This window comes from Phaseolus vulgaris, chromosome 6 (assembly GCF_051622355.1).
Source record: "Phaseolus vulgaris cultivar YP4 chromosome 6, ASM5162235v1, whole genome shotgun sequence".
Lineage (NCBI taxonomy): Eukaryota > Viridiplantae > Streptophyta > Magnoliopsida > Fabales > Fabaceae > Phaseolus > Phaseolus vulgaris.
This window is the reverse complement of record NC_143503.1, coordinates 9,389,315-9,402,756: the sequence shown is the minus strand read 5'-3', so window position 1 is coordinate 9,402,756 and position 13,442 is coordinate 9,389,315. Positions and strand designations below refer to the sequence as shown.

The following is a 13,442-nucleotide window of genomic DNA, read 5'->3' as shown; positions in this document are numbered from 1 at the left end:
TAACATTTGGTGTGTTTAGTTTTAAGCAAATTGTGTTAGTTATAATATAGAAATGACTTCTAATCAATTTTTTTTTTCAAGTTATTTATAAATTTTTAATTTCATTAATATGACTAATAGTTTTAAATATATAAAACAAAAAATCCTTTAAAATTAATTTCATATTTAATATTATTTTTTTAATAAACAAGTAAATAATATTAAAGACCCAATAATGTCCAATTATTACCTTAACTTGAGTTTAAACAAAATTAATAAAACAAAAAAATTTGTACTAAAAAAATATTTTTTTATTATAATAAAAATGAAATATCTCTCAATACTTATTGTACTTAATCTACTATTTATCATTATTTTTAATAAAAAAATGTAGCATATAGATATTTATAAGGATGGTAAAAATAGTTTCATAAATTTTCTTTAAATTATTTAAACTTCTCATACCAACATTAAAGTTGGTAACGTGATTCATACCAATAAATGTCTAGCTTATTTAAAATTGAAGTACGTATAAATGATATCACATAATTCAATGATTAGTTTATTAAATTTACATTTTTATAAAATAATTATTAAATAAAGAGTTCAACATGTGGTTCAGAGTAAACATTTAGCATACATATAATACTAAATTAATAACAGAACATAACGAACCTTGAACAGTCCCCAGCTTCAACATGCAAAAGTATGGTAAAAAAAGCTTATCTAAAAGAGCTTTGTGTTCTACTTATATCAGTATAACTGCATATTGTGGTGCTTTGTTCCAAAATTTAATAGCCTCTTGCCACATTAATAATAACATTCATACTATAAGACCATAATAACTCCAAGATAATGCTTTTTATCTCTCTTGTTATACATTCTTCACTAGATTTCCCCAAATGACAGGTTGTCCTCAATCCTAAACACTGCAAAATTTGACAACCAGAAAGAAGCACATAGGGCACTACAAAAGTTGTACTCAAATGAAGACTGAAACAAACTCATTTCCTTCACCAACTCCACCTAGTAGGATGTCATATGGCCGGAGCCACCACTATAATCATTAAGCATTTCAATATTTTCATGCAATGGGGATTTTTGGTTCTCCCAAGTTTACCAAAGCCTCTGCCCAAGTCAATCGGGCTGCTGCAGCTTCCCAAGATACAAGGTGGTTCATAAATACATCCACATACTTTGCTCTATCATTCTGTTCAAAAGTGGCAATGATTGTTAAGTTAATGCCTTTACGGAAAATATCAGATGATTTATGATGGTTAGACATACCCTGTAATCCAGATAGTATGCATGCTGCAGTAAAGAAAAAAAAAGTCTCAGTGATGACTATATAAAAAGGTTTTCATTAAGTAATTTGCAGATGTAGTTTGGAGGGGCATACCTCCCACAAATCCAAATTGATAAGTGGCTGCATGAGAAAAGATAATTAACTTCATTTACAATATTAAATCAAATAAATTTTAAGGAGGAAAATGGAAATGAACTTACTATGTGATTCCACACAATTGGGCAAATGGCATTTGATGTTTTGACTATCTCCAGTTTTTTCTCTTCTCTCTTCACTAAAACAACCAATGAATATTAGCATCAATCATCAGCATTATTAGAGAAACATATTATATAACATAATATATATCTGAACAGTTCTACTCTACCCAACAACTCTTAAAAAGCAATTGTTCTAGTGAGAAAAGACTAGTTACTACCTACCTTAATCATAGAAAATTAAATATTCTCAATTACAATTTAACAACCACTCCAGATAAAACATAACCGAGGCTCTTATTACAAGGAAAGTCCAAGGATTTTATGGCATGTATGGAATTTGAAAAACTAAAACATTATTTTAGAAGGATTGGGAGACCCCAGATGGGGAGGTCAATCAGGAATGGACTTACAAACTAGCCAAACCCAACCAGAACCAAATAATGTGAGGGCAGCTTCTACAAACTTCTCTCTAAAATTCGTAAATGATCCAAAATCCTTTTCAATCTGTTGAAGGAGACCTAGTTTGGGCATATCACCCCCTGCTGGTTGCATGGATTCCCAGAAGAAGTCATGGTTCCAAACCTGTGTGGAAGGGGCAGAAGTAGTTACAGACAGCATTTAAATATAAAAGCACATAGAACTGACAATTGTAATTTCATCATTACTACAGATGACTATACAAGATTAGCTTCATCACAAGATAGGAGAGACTAGTCTCAATATCAATCCAACTATAGAAAATTCGAATAACCAAATAAAATTGTGAAAATATTTAAAGAAAAAAAAAACTACAATCTATACGGAAAAATGTTAGGACAAAAAATAAGGAAAAGACATGGAAGGTGTATTATAGGAGAAATGTAAAAAATAAAGGTTAAGGGAGTGATTAGTTAGTTGGTTAGGGTTTGTCTTTAAATAAAGACCAACCGATTTAGGGAAGGGGGATGATTTTTTTATTACAGTTTTGTTGACAAGAGAAGTCCTGTGTGAAAGGAATAATTGTTTCCTTTGTGAATGTTCTAACTGTATCTCTCTGTGTTCTTGGCCTATCTTTGGTTGCTTGTTTTTGGGTTCGTAGCAATTTGGTCCGACCAGCCAGATCCAAGAGGTAGTCAGAGGTGAAGGAAGTGAGGATGGAACAGAGGATGGTTGCGTTGGAGAAATTAACCAACAAACAAGGAAGGTTGATGGTGAAAATGAGGGCAGACATTAACGGGTTAAAGGAGAGCATTCTGGACATAAAGGAAATGTTGCGGGACCTCAAGAAGGGGGACATATTGTCTGACGAAGGAGAGAGCTCGGTGAACGGGGAAGAAAGAAGGGAAGACCGGTCCAGGCACGGGAACAAATTGGATGTGGAGGAGGAAGCAGAGTTGAGACCGTGGTCAAGGAGGGTGTAACTACCTATGTTTGAGGGAGTGGACCCGATGGAGTGGCAGGCCAGAGTTGAAATTTTTTTCGAAGTGCAAAATGTCTCATAGCCCGGGAAAGGTTGCAGCTAGCTTTCATCAGCATGGAAGGTAGTGCCAGTTCTTGGTTCACTTTTTAGAGAAAGAATTCCAAGAACCATTCTTGGGAAGAGTTTTCCATGGCATTGAATCGGAGGTTTGGGGGAAAGGAGAGGAGTTCTGTCTTTGAGAAGCTGGCCAAACTCAAACAGAATGGGAGAGTTGAGGATTACATTCAAGAATTTGAGAGGTTAGTGTCACAGGCGCCACTGACAGGGGAGGAACAGTTGTTAGGTTATTTTTTTGTTGGGTTACAACCCAAGATTCAGAACCAGATCAAACCCCATGATCCTAAAGAGGTGATGAAAGCAATGGAGATTGCTCTGGATGTTGAGGAGGCTTTCAAGGAAGAAAAAGGTGGCAGCAGTGGGTACAAGAATACAACTTCGTTTGGGCGTTCGAGAATAACAGGCCACACAGAATTGTATAGGGAAACAGTGGGCCAATGTCGTCTAGTGTGGCTAGTAATGCAAGAAAGGAGACTTCCTCCTCAAGCAGAGAGGTTCGACCAGGGGAAGGCTCAAGGAATAAGGGGTCCAAAACACTCCCCTACCTGGAGTATGTGAGACGAAGGGAAGAAGGAAGATGCTTCCACTGTGGAGGGGCGTACAGTTCAGGGCATCGCTGTCCAGAGAAGAATTTGAGGGTAATCTTTTGTGCAAAAGATGAGGGAGGCTCGCCGAAGGAGAATCATGGGTTGTTGGGGGTGGATTGAGCAGAATTTAGATGATGAAGAAGAGAGGGAGTATCGACAAATGGATCTGTCCATTTTTTCTGTTGGGGTCTAACACAACCTCATATGAAATTACAAGGGACAGTGAAGGATAGAATAACAATGGTGCTAATTGATAGTTGAGGCTAGTCACAATTTCATCTCTGCAGTGTTGGTTAGTCATTTGGGATTACATGTGGAACCCACACCAACGTATACTGCGAGGCTAGGGGATGGCCATAAAAAGACAGCAAGCGGGTGTTGTCCTAAGGTAGAGGTACATTTGGGAAACTATATAATCAAGGAGACCTTTTTCCTATTTGAGCTAGGGGGTGGACGTGATATTGGGGGTGGCATGGTTGACAACTTTGGGGGAAGTGAAAGTAAATTGGAGGACGTTGACCATGAATTTTTGCATTGAAGGTAAAAAGGTGCACATCAGAGGACACCACAAGTTAGCCAGAACGTTGGTGACTCCGAAAGCACTCAAAAAAGAGAAGGAGATCAAAGCGGTGTCCCTTGTATGGGGAATAAAAAGCACTGACTAGTCAAGCCCAAATCAGTCCAGGAGTAACCAGGAGCTCGCTGGGTTAACGCTGTCACAAACAGCGGATTTGAAACAAGGTCTTGAAAGAGTGGGAGGGGTTTTTTGAAGAAATCAAACAACTACCACCCAACAGAGAGAATGAGCATAAAATTCCGATTAAAGCAGTGGTAGATCCTATCAATGTGAGACCTTATAGATACCCCCATCTACTGAAGACGGAGATAGAGAAACAGGTTGAGGAAATGATGAAGATCGGGAAAATTAGACCAAGTAACAACCCCTACTCTAGTCTAGTGATCCTCGTATAGAAGGATGACAGTTGGAGATTGTGTGGACTACAGGGCCTTGAATAAGGCAACCATCCCAGATAAATTTCCTATTCCAGCGATAGAAGAATTGTTAGACGAATTGTATGGGGCATACTATTTTTCCAAGGTGGATCTGAGGGCAGGGTATCACCAGATCCGCATGCACGAATCAAATATACAAAAGACCGCTTTTCTCTACCCACCATAATCATTATGAATCACTAGTTATGCCGTTTGTACTAACTAACGCGCCTGCCACTTTTCAGTGCACCATGAATGACATTTTACATGCGTATTTGAGGAAGTTTGTTTTGGTTTTCTTTGATGATATTCTGATTTACAGCAGAACCTGGGAGGAACACTTGACACACTTGGAGCACTTTCTAAAGACTCTGCAACACCACCCATTCTACGCAAATCACAAAATGTGAATTTGGCAAGCAGGAGGTGCAGTATTTGGGACACATCATTTAGGGACAAGGGGTTCAAATGGATCCTCAGAAAATTTCAGTCATCTTGCAGTGGCCAATACCCAAATCCTTGAAAGCTTTAAGAGGATTTTTTGGGCCTCACGGGGTACTATAGGTGATTCATTTATACTATGGAAGAATAGCCAAGCCCCTGACGCAGTTGCTAAAAAAAGGAATTTTTGTGTGGACAGCAGAAAGCACGGAAGCCATGCAGCAGTTGAAAACAGCAGTCACAACAGCCCCGGTGTTGATGATGCCAGATTTAAGCCAACCTTTCTGCATAAGGAGGGCGCAGGATCAAATGTCCAAGTTCGCCAACTATCACCGAAGTCCATCTCCAATTAAAGTAGGGGATATGGTCTACTTAAAAATTCAACCACATCAGCAACTATCGATGCCTAACCGACTGCATCCGAAGCTGGCAGCCAAATATTATGGTTCCTTTCCGGTTGTAGCAGCGGTGGGTTCGATGGCTTTTAGACTTCAACTGCCAGACCCAGCTCGAATACACCCGGTGTTCCATGTGTCTCAACTCAAGCTAGCATTAGGGCCGCACGAAGTCCAACTCGAGTTGCCTAAAGAGTTTCAAGGACAGGCTGTGAATTTTTATCCAACCGAGATCTTGGATAGACGTGAATTATCCGTCCAAGGAGCATATATTCCACAAATTTTAATAAAATGGAATGAAGGGGACAGGGACACAGCCACATGGGAGGATGTGACGACCATCAAAGAACAGTTTCCAAAATTCTACCTTGAGGACAAGGTTGCTTTGACTGAGGGGAGTAATGTTAGGACTAAAAATAAGGAAAAGACATGGAAGGTGTATTATAGGAGAAATGTAAAAAAATAAAGGTTAAGGGAGTGGTTAGTTAGTTGGTTAGGGTTGGTCCAGTTTAGGAAAGGGGGATGATTTTTTTATTACAGTTTTGTTGACAGGAGAAGTCCTGTGTGAAAGGTGATTTTGGGTTCGTAACAGAAAATTATCTCATAAAGACAAGGACAAATGGAAATGGTACAAGAACCACCGGAATAAAGATTATTAATCTGTTTCATTCCCGGTTACATTTGTTTAGCTTCAAACTCTGTTGCTATATTAATACTTTTTTAGTGATAGAAACTTGGTATCTATTGCTGAGATATAGGGACAAACTTCCTATTTTATAGAATAGAACATTCACACACACTCAGTACTTCTTCATTGGACTGCACCTCCCAAGACCCAAGGCCTATTCTCTTGCAAATGATAAGATATTCCTCCCTCTTCACCTCTCTTCTTAATTACGAGCAACATGCTTTAATGAAAACTATCTTTTAAAACTAACTAAAAATATAACTAACAAATAGATAACTGATGAATCTATTGTGACTGACTACTAATGGCGTTGCCTAACATATGGTCTTTATAAGAGTCGTACATCACCAAAAACATAACTTAGTATATTTACAGTTTGTAGACAACTTTTAGAGTCCTAAATTTTAATAGATAAAAAATATAAGCAAAAAAAAAAATAGACATGTAAGTAGAAAAGTGGAGAGAAAACTCCAAAATTCACATTCTCAACAAATGCATGAAAAAATCATTTTTCTCTAGGCTGGAATTAAAGGAACTATGCTAGTTGGGTACCCACCCTAATTAGCATTAACTGTCATGTTCAGTTCCTATCCTATAGCAATAAGCAAGTTCCTTGTCAAAATATTGACCCCAATCTTAAGTTCAAGCCATCCCTGCAACCACAGATATCCTAGTATGTCAGAAATGAAGCCCCTTACAATTTTGAAGCTAAAAGATGAAATTTTAAGTTTTTAAAGTGCTATAATAAATATTTCCCTTGGTTTATCATGAAGATTATTCACTCTCCCATTGAATACTGTAATCGATTATTATACCCATGCTCTTCATAGATATAATTCATATATAAGAGAATTTTGTTGTTTATTTCTTTGAATAAAAATAACCCGGAGTACATTACACTTAATTGAGATTTAACTAAATTAATCTCAACTTCCCTCTTCAATTTTTCTTTTCCAGTCATATATACCATTCATATATCCTTGTGTAGAGACAAAGGATAAAAGGGAGTAAGTGTAATTTTTGAAGAAAGATGAGAGGTGAGTGTAAATTTGCAAATCTTGGAAGATCTTCAGTATTGTGAACGAACGGAGCATTTTCAATAGTTTTAGGAATAAGCATGTAATTTCAGAATCAATTTCAAATGTTCAAAGCCTACGAGCAATCAATCTAACAAGTACCTCAGCTGCATTGTTGAATTCAGGGAAAGGATTTCCACTGTTGTATGTCACTTTGACTAGTTCATCTAAGGTGTAACCATATAGTTTATCATCCTTCTCTAGCTGTTTGTTCAACCCTTCTATAAAATTCCGTTGATGTTCACCCCAGTGCTTGTCAATTGTCTTCTTACTCATATGCGGCTCTAAGGCATCCTAAGAAATATTGAAGCGGCAAAATAAAGTCAGAATTATCACTGTTGATATAAATGGCCTATTAGAGGCTGCCCATGCTGCATGAATATGATATGAGTATCAGATAAAACACATATCTGACACGACAATTCGTCTCATCTTGAAAGATTATAGGATATGATACAATACATTCAGATACATTTAAAGTATGTATTTATGCATATATATAATTCACAAAATGAAATAAATGCTATTGTACTCTTTTTAAGAAACCATATTAAAATTGAAAATCATTATTAAATACTACCCAAGTCAAACTTATGAAACTCAAATGTATATACAAATTATAGTTTTATACGAATAAGGGGTGAAAGTGAAAGTTCTTCTATCAACATTTGTTATCACAACAACACTTGTTCTTTAATTAAGTGGTACTCAAATATCAATTCCTAAAAATGATTTCATGGAATAAATCACAAAGATTATATATTTTATGTATGGAAATATATAAAAACAAAATAATGACAGTTATATATACTAGTGAAATGTTATATATGAGCCTATTTTAGGAAAAAGGGGGTCGGGGTGTGGGATCCTTGGTAGGTGCCGTCTTATTTTGCATGGGTAATAAATAAGTAGCAGACCCTCACCGATCAGACCTTTTATTGGATTATGGTTTAACCCGAAGGACAACAAGACGTAATAAAGGACTATTAGTGGTACCAAAAAGCAACAGTTCTAACTTACAAGCAGTCTTTCAACATATATAAAGCACTCTTTTATTTTTATTTACTTGACACTCTACTGATATGTATTTTAAACGTATCTAAGCATATCCGTGTCAGATATGTTCGCCTGATTAACGTACCAGTGCCTCTCAGTAGTCTGCTGTGAGTAATGTTGCACATTGGATTTATAAGGGCCACAAAAAGGTACTAGCATTCTCAATAACCAGTGTCATATGGGCTATTTAAAAGTGTGGTTTATTTGGTGAATGGAAACTTTCTTATTTCTCTAAACTATGTCCGCTGTAAAAAGGTTGTGTTTCACATGGAGCAAATATACCAGTACCTTTTTCCATTTTATCAACAATAGATAACTCAAAAAATTAATTCAGATGTCAAATTATAGTGCTTAAGTAGGGAAGACGGAAAAGAGCAGAAAGGAATACTATGAAAATGTTAGATATTATTAGATATTTTCAGATATTATTAGATATTTTAGGTATTTTTATTTATGTAATGGGCTTAGTCCATATTTTCTATATGATTTTCTCTATATAAACATAACCCTATATGTTCAATAGACATAAGAGATTTATTGTATTTTTCTTTTTCTTTTATTTTAATATGGTATCAGAGTTATTTAGAGTATATCCTAACGAGAGTTTGTTCGGCTTATTAGGCCACCTACTATTTGCTATCGAACCACCCATAAATATATAGTCTCACGCACAAGTTCACACTTCTTGGCGTGAATGGTGTGTTGGAGATCCCACATCGACTAGAGATAAGGACATAACCCTATGTGTTCAATAGACACAAGAGATTTATCCTATTTTTCATTTACCTTTATTTTAATAAATAATAAGATTATATTGACATTGGTGGGTAATGACATGATACAAAAGACAAAGCACTAATTCAGTTATACTAGTGCTAGTGATATGCCCATTATGAAAGTATATAGAAGAAAAGGGATGAGAGCAACCGAAGGAATAGGGGAACGGGAGAGTGGACCCTATAAACAACATTTGTTGGTGTACAAAAGAAAGAAACATGTCATAGCAGCTGAGGGGACTAGAAGAGAGAGAAGAGGGGCAAAACCAAAAAGGAAAGCTAGAAGGAGATTAGAGGGGAGGATATGAAAATCATGCATTAAAAGGAGAGGGCGAGGTATATTGGAGGGGAAGGTAACGGATTGAGGGGGAAGTAAGTTGTTTGGCCTGGCTAACTGAACAAACAGGTCTTCCTCAGGAAAAGGGTGTTCCATGGTCTATATTTCCTATTTTCCATTTCTATAAGGAGCTGTGCTCAACTATTACTGAAATCTGAAAAAAAAACTCTTAAAAGAGCTGTTAAACTATAGGAAAGTGGGAGGCATTGAGCAATGTGTTTTTTGGACAATACAAATGCTTTATTAATATTGAGAAAAATAAATCAATATAATAAAGAGAAGAAATTTTATAACCTCTAATGATGCAAACCCATCCAGCCACAACATCCATCGAATAAGGAGGATGAAGACTTAAAGCTTTGTTCAGGGACTTACTACCACATATAGACCTAATTTGGTTTTTTGTCTATCTTTTGTAGGCCCAATGAAGAGAACAACTCAAGGAAGAAGATTTGTAAAGAGTATCTTAGAGAGACCTTCATACTATAAAAGAATACTAAAGCCTTGGTCAAAGACTACAAAGAAGACTTGAACTCAGTTGGCTTCAGTAAGGACAAGTCATCATCATGTTTAGGTCAGGCTTTAGGGTTTAGTTTAAAATAGATAAATAAATGTTTAGAGTAGAATAAGATTTATTTGAGTTTGTAATTGTTAAATTAATTGGGCCATGTATTTGGGCCAAGTAGAGTAGGATTTTTGGTCTTGTATTTTAACCTATGATATAATAGGGTTAGGGTTCTAACCCTACCTAGGGTTTCTATTGGGCTTTCATTGGCCCAAAGGAAACCCTAGGCTGGTCTTCGAGGCAAGGAGGGTGCACCAAGGAGGGCTGGACAGCTAAGTAGGCGCATGAGAAGCATGGGAGGGGAAAGGAGAGTGTGACTAGCCACATGGCACTCTCTCTTTTTAATTTGAATTTTTGAATTTTGGCTCTTTTGGGCAGACCATAGCATTGTAAATAAGTGAGCTCACCTTATGTAAAATTCACCTTGAATGAGAAGAGTTATGCTGCCCAAGTTTGGCCATAAACACTTGTTCTTAAACTCTCTCTAGGGTAGTTTCTTGTGTAGTCTCTCCTAGACTCCTTCCTAGTGAGTTGGTCTCACCTCTCACTCTCCCAAACCCATTTTCTCCACTTCAAATCCACACTATTCTTCCTCCATTTCAAGCAGCTTCCGCAACTCCATTCAAAAATTCAAAACAAAGCAATGCCAGAAGAAGAGGATGCTATCATCTAACAATAAAGATATGATACAAAAATAAAAACATTCCTAATAATACATATATAATTTAGATATTCTTGATTATATATAGGATCCACTAATTATTTCTATAATTATAACAAGATCATATAAGCTACTCTAAAATATAAGATACAATAAAGATATTATGAGATATTTTCTTCATATTTTAACATAAGACATACCTATTTGTCCCAATAACAAGATGGCTGTAATAAAATGAGCTAAGAGAAATAAGTTGCCACAATTTATTTCAAAATGGTAATTTAAATTTTAAAGTTCCCTAAATGTTGGATAATTGTATGTTTCACCATAAACAAAAAGTTCAGTGTAATGCCATCCCTTTCCTAGTTTTTGTTTTCTTGATCATTCCAATGGTTGAAGCTCAATGGTCATTACAACTAGCACCTACGTTGAGCACAAGTGAATATGACAATTTAATAAGCTTAATGCTGCATTAGATGACTCAACTAATCCAATCATATAGGACAAAACAGTACACTTATTTCCAAACTAAGATATGGATTCAGACAACTAAGTGAATCACTTACAAGTTCATAAGGAGGGGTCTTCAAGCCATAAAATGAAGTGATTTTTGAGGATCTAGGTGAGCCATCAAACCTCTTTTTCTGCTTAAAATGTAATGACGGAAACATGTCAGCATAAATAAGAAAGGAAGTTGCCTAAGCAAATAAATCTCCTTTTAGCAATCAGGATTCAGGAATGATATAAAATCAATTTTAATTTATTAAAGAAGCAGGCCATGGCTGATAATGAAACTCATTTAGCTTGCCCAAATACTTTAGAAGCAAACCTTATGATTCTTCACACTTTTCTATGTTAAGGAATGATGATATCCCAATAGCTAGACCATGTTGTCAGAAACCTTTTATACTAAAAAAATATAGAAACTGACAAAACACATTCTACAGGCAATCAAAACTACAAAGCCTCACTGTTTCCAACTTTATGCCTATTAGTCATGTACTCATTTACTTTTTTTGTAGGATTGAAATTCATATTTTGTTTCTTTAAAAAAATGTTATGAATTTCAATACTGAAAACCCATCTAAAGGTAATGGAAACTTTGCAAATCTAGGCCTTAATTTTGTAGCTTTATCTGTTTCAATTTGTCTGAAATAGAATAATAACTCATGCCCTTTTCATGCAAAACATTAGGCTCACTCAATTCATTGATTTATCACGCCTTCCACAAATATTAAATTAATTTCATTGTTTGTATGTAACTTCATTTATCAAAAGACAAACATGACACCAAAAAGTTGATATCGAATTAATCTTAAGTGAAATGCATGTTCATGTTTAAGTATATCCCCAGGAAAGGTACCTTAAGAAATTACTATAATTTAAAAGGGGAACTAATCAGTAATACAATGAAACAACAGTCCAAAAAAGTTACCCTGTGAAGAAGCTTTGGAATCTTGAACTTTCTAGATAAGTTTGCAGAAACGAGATGAGAGCTAGTAAGGATAGGATTGAAATAAAAGGAAGCCATTGCTACGTTGTCCCTAGCATTTACATCAGCATATCAATGCATCGGTTAGCAGTGGATTATGTTCCAGAAAACAACAATTATAACAAAAAATGTAGATTTAGTTCAACAACAATTTAATTCTCATAACTGAGTTGAATTTTCGCATTCTAGATGACCAACAATGAAGTGAAGAATATAAAGTGAGCATAGCATTTTCAAAACAAAACTGAGGCCAGCCTCCACCTAGCACATGCCTTTCCCACATACAACAACAAATAGACAAAAAACTCAACTGAACAAACCTCGTCCGAAGGATTCACCTTGCATCAGCTATTAATTATGGATATTAAGTTTCAGTTAAACCTAATAGATTAATAGTGCATCTTTCCCCTTGTATGTACACAGGAAAGACACACATAATTGCTACTTCAAAATATTGTTTTGAACCAGTGTAATTGTTAACGCTTTTCTGTAAACACTCAGCAAGCTAAGCTTCACATAAGGTGTGCCTCAGTGTATGAGGGCAGTGATGGCAATTGGAAATAGACTGCGCAACACAATATCACAAGATCTCAGAATGTAAAACTGAAAACTGTTGTGATTTCACACAAAACAAAAACAAAGCTTATAAACATATCATATATGATGAAGTATCCCTAAAAGACAATAACAACAACACGGAGCTTTGAGATACGGTTGTGAAGCACGGTTAAAAGTTTTAACAAAACAGAAAGAATTGAGTCTGAGACTAACCATTTAGACATTTAAACAAGCATTTGTCATGCATATGAACTTGGTATTTCATTGAGACAAAAGAATTGCCCATTAGATTAAACCACAATATAATGGTGAAACATAGGCCAAGGAATCAAAGCACACCAAAGATGCCACCTTTCTTGAAATGCCAAACCACCCACCAACCTATAAATGTGTCCCATGATAGTAGCTAAGATTTTAACTTGTGAGTGTAGAGGCTAGGATTCAAAATGAAATAAATAAAAAAGAGAGACATGACTTAACCACGAAAAGTTTGAATTATAAAAGTGATTGGTAGCATAAATTTGAAATAGAGAGAGCAGCAAGCAACGAAAAAAACATGAGAAACAAAAAAGACATCGTCTTGATGAAAACATTAAACCCAAACATGGGAAATTCAGAAAGAGGAAAGGGAAGTTACGAGGATTGCTGAGGGTGTTCGTGCTAAGCTGATGTCGGCATAAACTGGAAACTAAACCTTTTCGAAATGGTAGAGTTTCTGGTGAACTGTAGAAGATAATGTAACATGACATTTTAACGTCCACTTGTAATTAGCGTTTTTTATTTTATTTAAGTTTTTCTTATTAATGGGGGTGTTGG

General features: G+C 35.8%; 1 protein-coding gene across 3 annotated transcripts; it reads right to left on the bottom strand.

Annotated features, from left to right (window-relative positions):
* Nucleotides 1-688: 688 nt before the first annotated feature.
* Nucleotides 689-13,387, bottom strand: FSD3 (Fe superoxide dismutase 3). Of its 3 annotated transcripts, XM_068620084.2 has the most exons (9): nt 13,264-13,387; nt 12,012-12,120; nt 11,143-11,220; nt 7,284-7,475; nt 1,896-2,067; nt 1,486-1,559; nt 1,379-1,405; nt 1,267-1,290; nt 689-1,189 (listed from the first exon to the last, which is right to left on the bottom strand). In XM_068620084.2, the coding sequence occupies exons 2-9, from the start codon at nt 12,105-12,107 to the stop codon at nt 1,064-1,066; spliced, it is 789 nt and encodes a 262-aa protein (XP_068476185.1). In that variant the 5' UTR covers nt 12,108-12,120; nt 13,264-13,387; the 3' UTR covers nt 689-1,063. The 3 variants fall into 3 exon arrangements, with proteins under 3 accessions (XP_068476185.1, XP_090159748.1, XP_090159749.1); XM_090303622.1 differs by lacking the exons at nt 11,143-11,220; nt 12,012-12,120; nt 13,264-13,387 and adding an exon at nt 6,662-6,758 and having other exon boundaries at nt 7,284-7,421; XM_090303623.1 differs by lacking the exons at nt 689-1,189; nt 1,267-1,290; nt 1,379-1,405; nt 1,486-1,559 and adding an exon at nt 6,662-6,758 and having other exon boundaries at nt 1,928-2,067.
* Between the last annotated feature and the right edge of the window lie 55 nt (nt 13,388-13,442).